Consider the following 17,145-nt stretch of genomic DNA (forward strand, 5'->3'; position numbering starts at 1 on the left):
TTAAAAAAGGATGGAACTGATCTATGTCTTGATTTGGGTGGTGGTTGTACACATGTACACACGTGTGGAAAGTTCTTGAGCTGTAAGCTTGAGATTTATGCATTTTAACAAATGTAACTTAAACTTCAATCAGCAACTCTGGCATTGGCCTCCATCTGAATGCAGTCATATAAGGAACTCAATGTAAGAACCACCTTGATAAGCCTAATGCATAGACCACTAGAGATAATAATCCAAAAAATGGCCATTTTAAGTTAACTAAGCTTCGGGACACTCTGTTATGCTGCGATAGACAACCAGAACAGAATGCACTGGATGTGGGTGCTGCTTTGGGGCCAGGTGGTGGGCGGGAGCTAGAAGGCTAGAGACTGTCTGCGAGGACTTGGAAGGACAGTGAGAAAAATATATTGGAGGATGAAGAAAAGGGGACTCTTGTTATGTGGTGCCAGAACACTGGTAACACTATCACCTGAGGTGATGAAAAACAGAAAGGGTACTCAAAGAATTCATGGACCGTAGCTAGGGATGTGTCTAGGCAGAAAGAAGAAAGGGACAACTGACTTCTTATGGCTGCCTATGACAAAATACAAAAGAGATATAAACTAAACTGGGTACTATTAAGTTTTTGAGAGGAAATATCAAAATGCTAGGACCTGCTGATTTCATAAATAAAACTATTGCATCCTTAGATTCACAAGGTAAGAATGACTTCAGCACAAAGAAAAAACACAGGTTACCACCCACAAAGCATGGCCTAGGGTAAAGCTCTTGAGGGTATGGCTATATACCACTTGGGAAGACCTCAGAATGATCTACGCAAGTAGCTGGTAGGGCTTCTGAGAGTCTTAAAACTGTGCTTGGTAGACTCTCTCAGCTAAACATTGGTAGACGTGCTTGGTAGACGCTTAACTGACTGAGCCACCCAGGTGTCCCTCAGCTCAATCTTTAACTGGATTGAGCAATTAGTCTTCAGTCTTGGCAGGGGGTAAATGCTCTAGTGGGAGATGACGTTATCTACAGCCTCTGAAGTTCTTTTTATATACAATATTCAGATATAATAAAAAAATTACTAAATATGGAAAAAGGCAAGACCATATAACAGAAAATCGAGAGAAAAAACAGGTAAAGTCCCTGAATGTTTTTTATTTTTGTTTTGTTTGCATGGGAAAGGCCAATTTCTTCAGACAAAGGTATCTGGGAGTTCAAAGTCTTCTGCCTCATCTGTGTCTGCCAAAAATTCTTGTCCAAAACTCAGGAACCCACTCTTTCCCACAGGTGCCCTTACCTTAGCATAAGAGACCACTGGGGTTGTGAATTTAAATGCCTTTATAATTGTGCAGCCTGTACAAATCAGGCCATATAAATCAGGCCTAATCATCAGCCATGTGGGTCTTGCATCTATAAAGATAAGAGATTCCTTTCAGGCCACCATAGAGCCTTTCTATTTATTCTCCAAAACTCGACCTCCAACCTCAAGAGTTCAAGGCGCCAGGGGCTGTGTTGATTTTCCAGCATAGCCCATCCAAAACAGCAGCGTCATGGTCATCACCACCTGCTGAAGTCTCAGATAATCTTCAGTGATTCTTCAAGGCCCTCTGGCCTACCATGGCTTCACACTGGCCGATCCCTACCAGAAAATAGGTAGCCCAGGTGGTAGATTCCACAGAGCTTAGCCTCCAGGGACACAGCACAAGAGAAGGAAGGGAAATGAGACTGGTGAGGCGGACAGAGAAAAAACAGCTCACGCCATTAACCTTTTCTCAGGAAGTTACTGAAGAAAGTGCTTCCCCAGATGAGATGGATAAGGAAGAGGAAGATATGGTATCAGGAAAGAGGAGAATCAACATAGCAGAGACATGAGGGGAGTAGCTAGAATGATGAATAAAACAGGTCCTAACACATCAGTTAGCAAGAATCCTTGTAGCAACTTAATTCTAGAACAAGAGGACCACATTTTTTAAATTACTGAGACATTACCTGAATCATCAGAATACACTGTAAGGAGTTTTGCAGTTTTGAGGAAAAACTTGAGGATGAATAAGTGATAAGAATTAAATAAGTCAGTGATAATAAAACTGAGTGTATGAAAATTTTAGGTAATTATTAATTACAGGAAGACAAAAAACACAAAAAAGGAAACGTAATCCTAATAGTCTACATGGATCATCTTTGGACAGTATCTATAGTTCAAATGATGTAAAATAAAGAATTTCTAATCTATAAACTTTATTACAGGAAGGTATTTCACACAATTGTCTTTACCTTTTGCTCTGGATGGAGCTGCCAAGTCACTTGGGAGTCAATGGAGGGGGACCATGGACCACATTTTGAGAAACAACCCTTCATCATTTAGCATTGTGTACCAGATAGGGTACTTCCTCCTTTCTTCTCCTTCACAGAGAGTTCCACACTTAATCTAATGCTTATCTCTGTACTGTTCATGCTCTAGAAATGTATATGGACAATAGGTGCACTTACTGAGATCCCAAGAATGCATTTTATTTAGGGAATATAGGATTTATCTCAATTTTTTCTGAGGTGCAACCCAGTATTTCTCTTTTAGGTTCAAAATTCTTATTAATATTACTAAACTAAAGTTAATGAAAACACTTGGCGTTTTCATTCAATTTTATTATGAGAGAAAATAGTAAAATGTAAAATGGGGCTGAATAAGAAAAAGATTTTAAAAGTTAACTTACTCGTATGAAATCCATAAGTGTATTATAAATGAAGGCTCCTCTGGGAAGAAAAAAGCAGCTTCCAGGACTCAGATCATGGAAAAAGAACAGTTCTTGTTCCTAGATTAAAACAATAAGTGCATCTCAAATCTCACTGCCATAGATCAATATTTACTGTATGCATGTGATATGCTAGGAATGACTCAGTTACAATTTCCATCTTCTAATAACTGACTTCCCAAAGCCCTTCAATACTTACCTCTAACTATATGTACTAGCACATGTAAAATTACAATCCATTTTTATGGTTAGTTAGCTTTTCATTCACCTTTTATTTACTGCTGACTTCTGACTTGGCACCTGGGAGTTTGTATCTCATGGGGAGAGAACAAAAGATCACAAAGATCAGAAAAGCTCACGGTGGGAGGTGGGCTCTAACTGGTGGTGATCATCATCATGGCTGTCACTACTGAACACCTGCCCCAGGCTGCCACCAAGATCCAGCATCTGTCCTCGTATCAGCCCTGCAAAGGCTACCAAGTAAGAGACCAGCACATGGAGTCCCATAAGCGAATACCTGGCCCACCACATAACACAGTTTGTAAGTGGCCAGATGGGAGACTAAAACCCAAATCTGCTTGCTCTCAAATCTCATTCTTTCTTTCTGCTCTGTTTCCCAAATACAAAGTATGTTATTAAGTACATACAATTTTTTAAAACATTATTTTTATATCATGGTAAGAATGAGAGAATGGTGTGATTTCTAAATTTAATAAAAGACACGGGAAGGGAAGAGGTGAGAGGACATTTGGGGGATTAGCATACAAGAACGCAACAGCAAACTCTGAGTGCCAGCAAAACAGAAGACCGGACAAGTGCAGAAAAAATACCAAACAATTTGATCATAGGCCAAAGAACGTCCCCATCCTGCTGGGGATTAGGACGCACAGCGTACCTTTCCAATCTTCCTGTGATCTCGGTTCTTGGCTTCCTCTTGGAACTTTTCCCAGGTCTTCATCATCTTGTTATCAGGGAAGGATATCCCATAGACCCTCTGCAGTGTTTCCATTTCGGGATTGCCCTCCCAATATGTTGAGGAATTCTAAGCACCAAACAAGATTTGGGTCAACACACCAAACATCTGGTGATCAATAAAACTGCTCTTAAATATGTGCACAATTTTCCGCTACATCATCAACATAACTTTACTTAAAGATGACTTTCTGTAACACTGGAAAGACTTTGAAATTGATTCTAATTAAACCTGCCCAGCCAGAATTCATCAGAAAGCGATGTAGTCTGCTGTGGGTTGTGGGAAAGGAAAGTGAGGAAGGGGAAGGCAGCAGGGCCAAGAGTAACTGCACCACCGACGGGAGGAGCAGCAGAGGAAGCAGGATCGGGGACGTGAAGATCCCAGTCAAGTGTTCTTGTTCACATTAGGGTGATTCGAGAAAACCATGATACGCAGAACAACATGTTAACATAGCATATGAGAAAGAAAGGCACTGTCACATGTATAGTGAGTTTAGATAATAAACAAAACTACATGTAAGGTCCTAATTATCAAAAAATCTAAAAAATTATAGTATTTTTAGAAGTTTTTGTAAAAATCAAATAATGAAGTATTTTACAATACCGTGATATTCAGATTATAAAAGATGTGATTGAAATTCCTCATTATCTGGGTCATCTTAAGTTTGCTGTATTAAAAAAAAAAATCCTTACCTTGAAAATTTTTATGGTTTTAATTTTTCCAGTGTGTCTTACATGGGGGCCTTTGCAAAGGTCAATTAGCGGACCGCACCTATAATGAAATATTTCAGACATGCCCAGATATAGTTATAGCTTTTTGGACCATTCGTTACAAACCATGTTTTCATATGTTTCAAGTGAAGGATCTCACTTATTTATACATCTTAGGTCAACTTTTGATTTGGGGACAATTTAAAAAAATTTAAATTAATTTTTAATTTAGGATGAAGAGGCAATCTATCTAGCCTTAGATCCCAGTCTTCCCTCCTTTGCTCAAATTCAAAAGTTACAGAATCTTCTGAAAGTAACTGTACATAAAGACATCACTTTTCACTGTCATATCCCAAGGCTCTTAAAAACCTTCTACTTTCATAAAATCAAAAAGCCATTCCTCTGCTCTACACTAACTTTCAAAACCAAAATTATCTCCAATTTATACAAAATGCACTAATTTCATACCTTACTTTAAAAATAAACTTCACCAAACCCATAGAATGTACCCCAACAAGAGTGAACCATAATGCAAACTCTGGACTCTATGTGACTATGATGTGTCAGTGTAGATCCATCAATTGTTACTAATGCGCCAGTCTACGGGGGATGTTGATAGTGGGGGAGGCTGTGCATGTGTGGGGCAGGGGGTACGGAAGAAATCATTGTACCTTCTCAATTTTGCTGTGGACCTAAACCTGCTCTAAAAAATCAGGTCTGGAGGCGCCTGGGTGGCTCAGTCGGTTAAGCGTCTGCCTTCAAGCAGGTCATGATCTCATGGTCCTAGGATTGAGCCCCACATCGTGCGCTGGGCATGGAACCTACTTAAGATTCTCTCTCTCCCTCTCCCTCTGTCCCCTCCCCACTGTCTGCATATGCTCTCTCTCTCTCTCTAAAAAAAATAAAACAAACAAAAAAACACATGATACTATTGCTGGGGATTCACTTGCACCTCTAACAAACATGGACCCCCAAACCTTAATAAGCACAGAGTTTTTTTCAAGTACAGAAACATTTAAAAAGTTAAAATACTAATGACACTGGTTGGAGGGAAGGTCCTTAACATCAACTAATTTAAGGAAAATTTAGTAAAGAAAGTAAGTTTCCTTAACTATTCCAACCAATTTTAAATATTTTTGAAGTTCACTAGTTAAAAAGTTAAAAATTACAATGAATACATAAAGGGACTGGTTTATTCACCAAAGTGAAATAAGCTTTAAAGATGAAAATATCAGGGCGCCTGAGTGGCTCAGTCGTTAAGCGTCTGCCTTTGGCTCAGGTCATGATCCCAGCATTCTGGGATTGAGCCCCGCATCGGGCTCCCTGCTCTGCCGGAAGCCTGATTCTCCCTCTCCCATTCCCCCTGCTTGTGTTCCCTCTCTCGCTGTGTCTCTCTCTGTCAAATAAACAAATAAAATCTTAAAAAAAAAAAAAGATGAAAATATCATTTCTTCAAATGACCAGGCTTTATTGTTCTCTGTCCAAGATGGAAGCGGTAAATCAACGCTCAGAGGAGTGGAAGGAATGCCTAATTAGCACAAAAGACTTCAATACTCTGATCTTTGAACCCTATAGAACGAAAAGCAATTCATTTTCCAAAAATTAAACTGACAGAATAAGAAGCATCAGTGTTGACCTGTGTCTTCCTCTGTCAAATAAATAAATAAATAAAATCTTAAGAAAAAAAAAAAAACCACAAAGGCTCAAGTATTAGAAGCCAGAATTTTAAAACAGCATATCTTTTTTATTTATTCATGTATTTTTAAGCTTTAAAATGCATATACTAACAATTATTTGAATTACAGGTAATGAATAATAAAACCTTATCTGGTCATTGGAGAATGGCAAAAATAAGGTAAGCACAGTATCTACCCCGCTTCAATGTCAAAGGGCAACGAGTTCATATTGTAACGTAAGACATAACCTGTGCATAGCTTTGCTTAGAGGGGAGATGACTTTACTTACAGCACCATTAAACCCCAGAACCATAAGTACTTGACTGTGGAAAGTAAATGCCCTTGTGGGGAGTATTTGCGATTTCAAATACACAGACAGCAGATCTTTTAAGATGGGACCATGAAAGTCACAGACGCAGCCAGAACACACAGACATGAGGAACAGCAATTACCCGTCAGGCAGCTTAAAAGATGCACGAAAAAAAAGGGGCTCAAATGTTAAAGGAACAGAACTAAGTCATGGTGGTACTGACTTCACTTGCCTCTTCCTACCATTTGATTTGCCTTTGGTTCCCCAAGGTTGTCTTTCATTGTGTTTCATGATGAATATCTGGCTAATGCATGAAAGTTAATGCTCCTGGACTCCAGGAAATGGGGAGTATAGTAAGAGGCAGAAAATCACTGTAGGAGGCAGATGACATATAGCAACTCCCACTGCTACATCAATAAGAACGTGGGAGGACAGAATAAAATTCTCTTCCCTAACAGCCCCCACTAAAACGTAAGGCACTGGGCAAACAGTCTCACCCACACGGGGAAAGATGCTGTCACAGCTAATGTCTGGAAAACAAAAATTCGGGTTTTAGCACCAGCCTGATAAATACAAATGAAGAGGGGAATAAGTTCCCTTTGCTGATAACATTTCAGAGTCCCAAACTAAAGTAGTATATCAACTACGCAAATTTATAAATACACCACCCACCCAAAGACCAACTGCTTCTACTTCTAACACCTTCAAGTTTACCACAGAGCAGGGCTTAAAATTTACACACACGTTACCTGTAAACTGTCGTAGTTGGAGTGTTAATTTTCTCATTCAGGATGCGGCATTTAAATTTATTGTACTACAAAGAAAAATATATTTACATATTATTACATAAAGTGTTAAATGGGGGAAAAAAAACTTTTACTTTTTTCAACAAATACTGAATGGGTGTCTTATATGTTCTAGGTACTGAGACCCGGGGAATACCCGAGCTCACAGCGTAGAGCTGTAGTGTCTAAACCAGGAACCACGAGCCCGAGTCGCTACTGAGCACTTGCAATGGAACCAGTCTGAAATGAGATGAGCTTAAGTGCAAAACACACGGGATTTCAGAGACATACTGTGAAAGACAGATGTAAAATAGCTCATTAATTATTTTTTTTTTTTTAAAGATTTTATTTATTTATTTGAGAGAGAGAGAATGAGAGAGAGCACATGAGAGGGGGGAGGGTCAGAGGGAGAAGCAGACTCCCTGCCGAGCAGGGAGCCCGATGCGGGACTCGATCCAGGGACTCCAGGATCATGACCTGAGCCGAAGGCAGTCGCTTAACCAACTGAGCCACCCAGGCGCCCGCTCATTAATTATTTTTATGTTGGTTACATGTTGAAGTGATATTTTTGATATAATGTCATAAAAATTCATTCCCCCATTCTTTTACTTTTAAAATGTGGCTACCAGAAAATTTAAGAATACATATGGGGCTCAGATTCGTGGATCACATTATATTTTTATTTTTTTTTAAATTTTTATTTAAATTCAATTAGCCAACATACAGTTAAGTACATCATTATCACATTATATTTTTATTGAACAGCACTGTTCTAGAAGACTACGATTTTTTTCATCTCATTTTCAGAATGTATTTCTTTTAAGTTTTTATTTAAATTCCAGTTAGTTAACATACAGTGTAATATTAGTTTCAGGTGTACAATATAGTGATTCAACACTTCTTTACATCACCTGGTGCTCATCACCTATTTCATCCATCCCCCCACCCACCTCCCCTCTGGTAACCCTCAGTTTGTTCTCTATAGTTAAGAGTCTGTTTCTTGGCTTGCCTCTCTCTCTCTCTTTTATTTTCTCTTTGCTCATTTGTTTTGTTTCTTAAATTTCACATATGAGTGAAATCATGTATTTGTCTTTCTCTTACTTTGTTTAGCATTATACTCTTTAGCTCAATCCATGTCTTGGTAGGAAACATTTCATTCTTTTTATGGCTGAATATACTCCATTGTAGATTATACCACATCTTCTTTATCCATTCATCAGTTGATGGATACTTCGGTTGTTTCCATACTTTGGCTAGTGTAGATAATGCTGCTACAAACACTGGGGTGTAAGTATGTCTTTGAATTAGTATTTTTGTGGTCTTTGGGTAAATCCCTAGTGGTGTGATTACTGGATCATAGAGTAGTCTATTTCTAACTTTTTGAGGCACCTCCATACTGTTCTCCAGAGTGGCTGCACCAGTTTCCATTCCCACCAATAGTGCAAAAGGGTTCCCCTTTCTCCACATCCTTGTCAACACCTGTTATTTCTTGTGTTGTTGATTTTAGCCATTCTGACAGTGTGAGGTGATATATCATTGCAGTTTTGATTTGTATTTCCCTGGTGATGAGTGATGACGCGCATCTTTTCATGTGTCTGTTGGCCATCTGAATGTATTCTTTGGAAAAATGTCTATCCATGTCTTCTGCCTGTTTTTTAATTGGATTACTCTTTTTGGGGCGTGTTGTTTGATAAGTTCTTTTTATATTTTGGATACTAACCTTTTATCAGATATGTTATTTGCAAATCTCTTCTCCCACTCAGTAGGTTGCCTTTTATTTTGTTGATTATTTCCATTGCTGTGCAGAAGCTTTTTATTTTGATGTAGTTCCAATAGTTTATTTTTGCTTTTATATCCCTTGCCTCAGGAAACATAGCTAGTAAGAAGCTGCCACAGCCTCTGTCAAAGAGGACATTGCCTGTGCTCTCCAGGATTTTTATGGTTTCAGGTCTCACATTTAGGTCTGAAGATTCCAATTTTAACTATTTCATTTATTTCATTAACATGAAATAAAATTCTGAGGACATAGCTGCATTATTAATTTGCATAAAACAAAAACAAAGTTTATAGTAAATGATCCTATCGTTACATTAAAAACTCAGCAGACACTTTTCTTTCCTGCTTTCATCACTACTACCTTGGTGCCAGGTACTTTTTATTAAATAACTATTTAAAGAGGATAGTTGTCGAGAGAAAAAAATAGATTTGTATGATTTAACTGTTTCATACTTACATGTTCAAATCAAATCATTTTTCTTCACAGAGATCTCATTAAGTTTAGGTCTTAAGAGTGGCTACAAAAAGGCAACCCACAGAATAGAAGAAAATAATTGCAAATCACATATCTGATACAGGATTAATATCCAGAATATATAAAGAACTCTTATAATTCAACAACAAAAAACAAACAACCCAATTACAAAATGAGTAAAGGACTGGAATAGACATTTCTCCAAATAAGACATACAACTGGCCAATAAGTCCATGAAAGTGTGCTTAACATCACTCGTCATTAGGGAAATGCAAGTCAAAAGCACAATGAGATACCACCTCACACACATTAGGATGGCTACTATCAACAAAACAGAAAACTACAAGTGTTGGCGAGGATGGGGAGAAATTGGAACCCTCGTGCACCACTGGTGGGAATGTACAATGGTGCGGCTGCGTGGCGAACAGTCTGGCAGTTGACAAAACAGAGAATTTCCATATGATCCAACAGCTTCTGGGTATAAACCCCAAGGAATTGAAAGCAGGGACTAGAACAGATATTTGTACAGCAATGTTCACAGCGACACTTTTCACAATAGTCAAAAGGTGGAAACAACCCAAGTGTCCATCAGTAGATGAATGAATAAACAAAATGTGGGGCGCCTGGGTGGCTCAGGTGGTTAAGCGTCTGCCTTCAGCTCAGGTCATGATCTCAGGGTCCTGGGATCGAGTCCCGCATCGGGCTTCCTGCTCCTTGGGAGCCTGCTTCTCCCTCTGCCTCTCTCTCTCTGTCTCTCTCTCTCATGAATAAATAAATAAAATCTTTAAAAAAAAAAAAACAAAAAACAACAAAATGTGGTCTATACATACAACGGAATATTATTCAGCCTTAAAAAGGAAGGAAATTCTGACATATGCTACAACATGGACAAACCTTGGGAACATTATGCTAGTGAAATAAGGAGGTCACAAAAGGACAAATATTGTATGATTCCACTTATATCGTTCTTAGAGTAGTCAAATTTGTAGAGGCAGAAAAAGGGGAAGTGGGAACGGGGAGTTAGTGTTTACTAGGTTGGGGTTCCAGGTGGGGAAGAGGAAAAAGCTCTGGAGATGGATGGTGGTGATGGTTGCACAATATGAATGTACCAAATGCCACAGAACTGTATACTTAAAAATGGTTAATATAATAAATTTTTCTATTTTGTGTATTTTACCACACACACATACACACACATACACAGACACACACACACACACGAGTACCTGCAAGTTTACCAAGCCCAAACCTATTTTTTAATTCAAGCCCACAAAATTAACAATATTCTGTGTTCAAATTACGTGCTTTCTTTGATATGATTTAAAAAATAAAATCAGGGGGCGCCTGGGTGGTTCAGTCTCTTAAGCATCCAACTCTTGATTTCAGCTCCAGTCATGATCTTAGGGTCGTGAGATCGAGCCCTGAGTCAGGCTCCACACTGGGCTGGATGTGGAATCTCCTTAAGATTCTCCCTCTCTGCCTCTGCCCCTCCCCTCCCCCATGCCCCACCCCTGCTCACACACTAAATAAAAATTAAATTAAGAATATGTTTACATACACTGGTCAAAACAATATAAAGAGAAAGCAGAAGTATTATTGAATTTAGTAGTCAAAATATTAACAATACTCAAAATTAATCAGATTTATAAACACACATATGAAAATTATCACCTGGTCCTTCACCTACATATAACTGCATTAAAATTTTCAGGACATAGTAGGGACATATCACATTGGGTGACTAGTGACAACCTCACAGTAGGCTGCCAAACTGACTGGAACAATGTGGCAAGCAACACTCAATTATTTGTTTAAAAAAGAAAAAGCTATGTCAATGAATCATTTTTAATATTCCTGGCAAAAGGTTTTCTTATTCTAAAGAGTTTCCTGAAATTACCTTAAACATTTCGAGGAGTACTTCCTTGCTGACTTCCAGTCTTTCGAAAGGTTGCTTTTCTTTTATGATAGTCTTACAGATGTTCTCCAGGGCTGACAGTTCTGTGCTGGACACTGCTCTAAAAAGAAGAGCAAGTGAGAGTCAACTCAGATTTCTCAGCCTTCCTGACCTTTCTGTGGACCCTTGTCACTGACACTGAGGAATTTCGTGTTTTATTGTACCAGGACTTCAGAAAGTCATACGTCCACATGCAAGGCAGATAATCTCATTTCTCAAAGAAGAATCCTGAGGCCCCAACAGAGGAAATGATTTGCCTGCAGTTCTTCTCTGCAATGAGGTGTGTAATTTGAAAAGCCCTGTTAGAATCTTCCCCGGTTAGACTAAGCTCCTTTGAGACCTGTCCTTCATGCAGTCGACCTTATACTTCACGCATCTACATTTTTGTTCAAAAGAGATGTGGTAAGTGCTCACAAATCCCCGCCCTCGGTGACTGTGGAATTGGGCTGGGAGAAAGATCTGTGGGTGTGAACTGCAGCATCCAGTATGGTACTCACAGGGAATGGACCTCCAGGAGCCATCGGCTGACCTCTTTCAGCTGCTCTCTGGTTTACCCTCACTCCCCTCCACCCACGCTGGCTTCCTTGCCTTTCCTCAAACAACCCAGGCACAGGCCCACACCAGGGAGGTCCCAGAGGCCTAGAATGTTCTACCCCCAAAGGTCCATAAATACACCCGCCCACACACACAACAGCCTCAGCACTTGCTCCCTTCCTCCATTCTGGTCCCTGCTTCAGCATCACTTTACCCTTTCCTGACCACCTGTCATCGCACACACCTCCCCACACCTAGTTTCTTTTCCTCCATACCACTCATCACCACCTGATAGGTGGCTGTTCGTTTGTTTATTGTCTAAGCTAACCAGACTGTTAGCTCCACGGGAACAGACTAATCTGTTCACTGCTGAATCACCAGCACCAAGCACAGAGCACAGTCCAAAAATCTTGTTGAATGAATCTTGGGGTGGTGGGAACAGGAGATGAAGCTGGACAAGGCTGTACGCAGGAGCTATAGAGTACTGGGTGCTCAGGGAGATCATTTGAGCAGTGCGGTGGTGACAGGTAGGGACAAAATGTACCAAAGTCATCCGGCAAGAGATGTTATGGGTCTAATTCAGGCAGAAGTACAGAGGAAGAAGGGAGGATGGGAGAACTATTTAGGAGATAGGACTGGAAGAACTGCATTGAGGGAGGGACAGGAATTAGAAGGACCCTCAGGTTTCAGCTTTGGCAGCTAGTCCTTAAGAGCTATGGGGAATACAGGTGGCGGGCTGGGGCTGGGCCTGTTGCTAATGATTTCAAGCACAGACCTACAGAATGTGAGGCCTCTGTGCCCTACTCTGCATGGTACTTATCTGCATGAGATGTCTGGCCAAGGTGGATAGCACCCTTCATCATCATGGAGCAGAACTCAACCAGCCACTCTCTGGGGATTAAATTTGAGATTCTGTTCTTAATTTAGTACTAGGCTCTAGCAGGTCTCATGTGAGATAAATAGTATTATCATTTCCTTCTGGGGACAAGAAAGAAAGTTCGAGAAGGGGCGCCTGGGTGGCTCAGTTGGTTAAGCGACTGCCTTCGGCTCAGGTCATGATCCTGGAGTCCCGGGATCGAGTCCCATATCGGGCTCCTTGCTCAGCAGGGGGTCTGCCTCTCCCTCTGACCCTCCCCCCTCTCATGTGCTCTCTCTCTCTCATTCTCTCTCAAATAAATAAATAAAATCTTAAAAAAAAAGAAAGTTCGAGAAGTTCCTCTGGAATCTAAACCCATAAAAGAATAATTTTCAAACATAGCCAATCTATGCTCAAGTCATAGAACATATACACATTCACTGAATACGTAACCATTATAAACGCATGCCTTCAGAAGTGACTGTGCAGCGGCATTACCTGTCTCCAATGAACGTGTCATAATAAAATCCGTTTTCAATGGGTGGACCATAGCACAGGTGGCCTCCGTAGTAAAGCTCCATGGCCTCCCCAAGGATGTGAGCACTGGAATGCCAGTACACCTGTGTGGAACACAGAGGCCAGTGGCCATCGAAATTACGGCATGGGAAACTGTTAGTCCAATCACACAAGGAAGCGAGTGGGTCACCTTTAAGGGGACAAACGCCAAGACACAGAGCAACATCAATTTGAAAAGAAACGCTCATGGGGCGCCTGGGTGGCTCAGATGGTTAAGCGTCTGCCTTCTGCTCAGGTCATGATCCCAGGGTCCTGGGATGGAGCCCCGCATCGGGCTCCCTGCTCAGCGGGGAGCCTGCTTCTCCCTCTGCCTCTCTCTCTCTCTGTCTCTTATGAATAAATAAAATCTTAAAAAAAAAAAAGAAAAGAAACGCTTCGGGCGCCTGGGTGGCTCAGTCGTTAAGCGTCTGCATTCGTCTCAGGTCATGATCCCAGGGTCCTGGGATCGAGTCCCACATCGGGCTCCCTGCTTGGCGGGGGGCCTGCTTCTCCCTCTCCCACTCCCCCTGCTTGTGTTCCTGCTCTCGCTATCTCTCTCTCTGTCAAATAAATAAATAAAAAATAATAAAATAAAATAAAAAAAAAAGAAAAGAAACGCTTCAATGCCCACGTCAAAGAGAACACTTTCTGAGCGCTCCTGGCAATTACACCAGGGCCACAAGCTGGGTTCTAGTGTAAACTGCTGTCTTGAGTCGCAGCTAAAGCACAGCTCCGAAACCACGTCCTTCCAAGTCCATCTTCACTTGCAGAGAGGTTGTCTGTCAAAGCCTCAACCATCCGCTTGGAAGGCTGAGCAGAGGAGTCACACGGCAGCCCGGCTCAGCCCAGAGTGGAGGAAAGCCAAGGGTGACAAGACACCGGTTTCCTTCCTTTCTCTCCAGGGACAGCCTCGAAGCCGAACACAGAGGGCCAAAGTAGTTTGCGTCTACACGGCAGTCTCCGCAGGTTGAACAGCTTTTGACAAGATGGCCCTGGAGGGAGACGAGTGTGGCCTGGGAATGTGGCCTGAGAGCCCCGGGCAGCACCCACATGAGTTTATTTACCACCATCCAAGGGCCGCTCATCAGGTCTACAAGGTCGGAAAGTTGGGTCTTGAATCTGGTTTTGAATTCGCAAGGAATCAGTGGTTTACGGATAAACTAAAACTAACCGAAGTCGGGGCGCCTGGGTGGCTCAGATGGTTAAGCGTCTGCCTTCGGCTCAGGTCATGGTCCCGGGGTCCTGGAATCGAGTCCCGCATTGGGCTCCCTGCTCCTTGGGAGCCTGCTTCTCATTCTGCTTCTCTCTCTCTCTCTCTCTCTCTGTCTCTCATGGATAAATAAATAAAATCTTTAAAAAAAAACCCAAAAAACTAACCGAAGTCACCAAATAAATATAGGTGCCGAAGAAGCAAGACAACAGAGTCCCCTGGCAGCACTTTCCTTCCCTTATCAAATAGGAAACGTTACAATGAGAAAGCTGTTTGACAAATAAAATCAATCGGAACAGAGGGAGGCTGGCTGGCTGAGCAGGCTACGTGTAATCCCAACCCGCAGCATTAGGCTGGGATAGGACCTGCCAACGGCCCCAGAGTGTCGGTCCCTTTGCTTCGGATGGTGCCAGGAGGGCAGACCAACATGAACCCAAGTCTCTTCTTTGGTGCTCTGTCCACACCTAGATATTTGTTGAGCCAAACTCTGTGTTAGGTGTTGGGGATACAACAGTGAACAAAAAGGAGTCACCAGCCTCCTGCAGTTTGCAGCGCAGCATGGGAGAGACTGGCATAAACAAACTAGTAAGTGCATAATCACAAGACGAGAAGAAGATTTAAAAAGAGATGAACAGGGCACTGGAATGAAGAGTAACAGTGAAGGCTCCACCTTCACAGAGAGTCAGGAACATGTAAGGGGAAAGCAGGGTAGCCAGAGAAAGGCTGCAGAGAGAAGAATGGGCCAGCAGCCATGCAGGCCTTGGGCCAGGGGAGGAGGGAAGCTGAGTTTTATTCTAAATGCAGTGAGATGCAGTGAAGGGCTTTAAGCAGAAAAAATTTCAATTTACCTTTTAAAACACCATTTGGTAGCAGTACAGGAATGGATTTTAGGGGAATAGGACAGCAGGTGGGCAGTTTCTTGGGTTGTGCTATAATAACACCATCGTGGACTCTTGGACAGTGGCAGTGGAGATGGGGAGAAGTGGGCAGATTCAAGATACATCGGGAAAGTAACGGCTTACCAATTAATTCGAGCCTGGAGCTGGGAGAGCAGGCTGTAATCACACACAACCTCTGAGACTCTAGGTTGAGCAGTTAGGCATGTCGTGGAGGTGTACACTGAGATAGGGCTAAAATCAAGAGTTCCGCCGTGGACCTACTCAGGATTTCTGTACGATCTCTGGATGGAGATAGTGCATGGCCAGCAGCGTACACAAGACTGAGACGCGTCTAGCCACAGACAGAAGAATTGACAGCGGACAGTTAATAGAACCGCTTGGAATGGGAATCTAAAGACAGACGGTGCCATGACTGAGCACCGAGGAAGTCTTCACTCTGCGGGCAGATGAAGAAGAAAAAGCCAGCAAAGGAGACTGAGATAGAACCGATGGTGGGAATGAAACCAGAAAAGCAGTGGCACCATAAAGGACCTTAAAAGAAGGGCGTGGTTCATTGTCACTGCTGAGAGAATCCAGAGGATGGGGGAAGTGGCCATTGAAATGGGGGGTGAAGCCCGACTCATGCCCTGATGTACTGGAAGAGACCCCTGAGCTGCACTAAAAGCACAGAACTAGCAGCTTTGATTCTTATGTAAATCTGCTTTTCTGGTTCACACCTCTAAGTACCACCAAGTACCTTGTGTTTTCTTGAGCATGAAATCATAGCTGCACATCACTGGTTTCCCTGGGACTTCCCCCAAAGATTTAAAGTAGAATAATATCTACCCACATATATTCTTTTAGTGGACAATACACTTACAAAAGGAAATACCATTAGATATGTTTTAAACTTGCAAGCTGTATCATTTTATAAAATGCCCCTGTTTCTGTTGTGTATATTTATCGGCTTTATGTGAATATTCTTCCTGTCATTTTCTATATGAACTTATCTAAAGGGCAGAGGGTGTTTCTTCTGTATGTTACGTTATGCTCTAACTATTCTTAAAAATAGAATCATCTTTTACAGGCGCCTGGGTGGCTCAGTTGGTTAAGCAACTGCCTTCGGCTCAGGTCATGATCCTGGAGTCCCGGGATCGAGTCCCGCATGGGGCTCCCTGCTCAGCAGGGAGTCTGCTTCTCCCTCTGACCCTCCCCCCCCCTCATGTGTTCTCTCTCTCTCTCTCAAATAAATAAATAAAATCTTTTAAAAAAAAATCATCTTTTACAATATAAAGGAGTCTTGAACTTTTCCATAAAGCAAAAAATGCTTTTAAAAAATCATTAATTTCTCATTTTTTTAGATCTGGGTTTTCAAGATTCGTTTTTCTATAGGGTTTCTTTTTCATGGATATGTGCTAAATATTCATAAGTTGGTTTATGTTCAGTATCTTACTATGTTTATAGCAACAGGAAAATAAATTCCAGGAACAACAACAACAAAAATCTTTGTTACTAAATTACATTAAAAGAAGCATCAAGATCTTGGAAAAGTTACTTCACCATTCTGAGCTCTGGTTACTTCATCTGTAAAACAGGGATTAAAACATACATGTGTGCTAGGGTAACTGGGAACTCAAGGGGCCAGGGTCACTTGGTAAATGTTTGGTAAATGTTTTTGCCTATTATCATTTTCATCAACAACCACACATACTTAC

At 41.4% G+C, this 17,145-nt stretch overlaps 1 protein-coding gene across 2 annotated transcripts in view; it reads right to left on the minus strand.

Moving 5' to 3' along the window:
- The window catches only part of TARS3 (threonyl-tRNA synthetase 3), a 77,089-nt gene that overhangs the window by 49,239 nt on the left and 10,705 nt on the right, over positions 1 to 17,145 (minus strand). For both annotated transcript variants that reach the window (XM_064570004.1, XM_064570003.1), the window contains exons 5-10: positions 13,286 to 13,407; positions 11,341 to 11,458; positions 7,157 to 7,221; positions 4,404 to 4,482; positions 3,634 to 3,780; positions 2,700 to 2,798 (exon numbers count right to left, since the gene is read on the minus strand). In XM_064570004.1, the coding sequence (XP_064426074.1) occupies positions 2,700 to 2,798; positions 3,634 to 3,780; positions 4,404 to 4,482; positions 7,157 to 7,221; positions 11,341 to 11,458; positions 13,286 to 13,407 (630 nt within the window). The remainder of the gene's footprint in view (positions 1 to 2,699; positions 2,799 to 3,633; positions 3,781 to 4,403; positions 4,483 to 7,156; positions 7,222 to 11,340; positions 11,459 to 13,285; positions 13,408 to 17,145) is intronic.

Source organism: Mirounga angustirostris, unplaced genomic scaffold (assembly GCF_029215605.1).
Source record: "Mirounga angustirostris isolate CCGP_5_RB_7025 unplaced genomic scaffold, mMirAng1.0.hap1 SCAF_9, whole genome shotgun sequence".
NCBI classification, from domain to species: Eukaryota; Metazoa; Chordata; class Mammalia; order Carnivora; family Phocidae; genus Mirounga; species Mirounga angustirostris.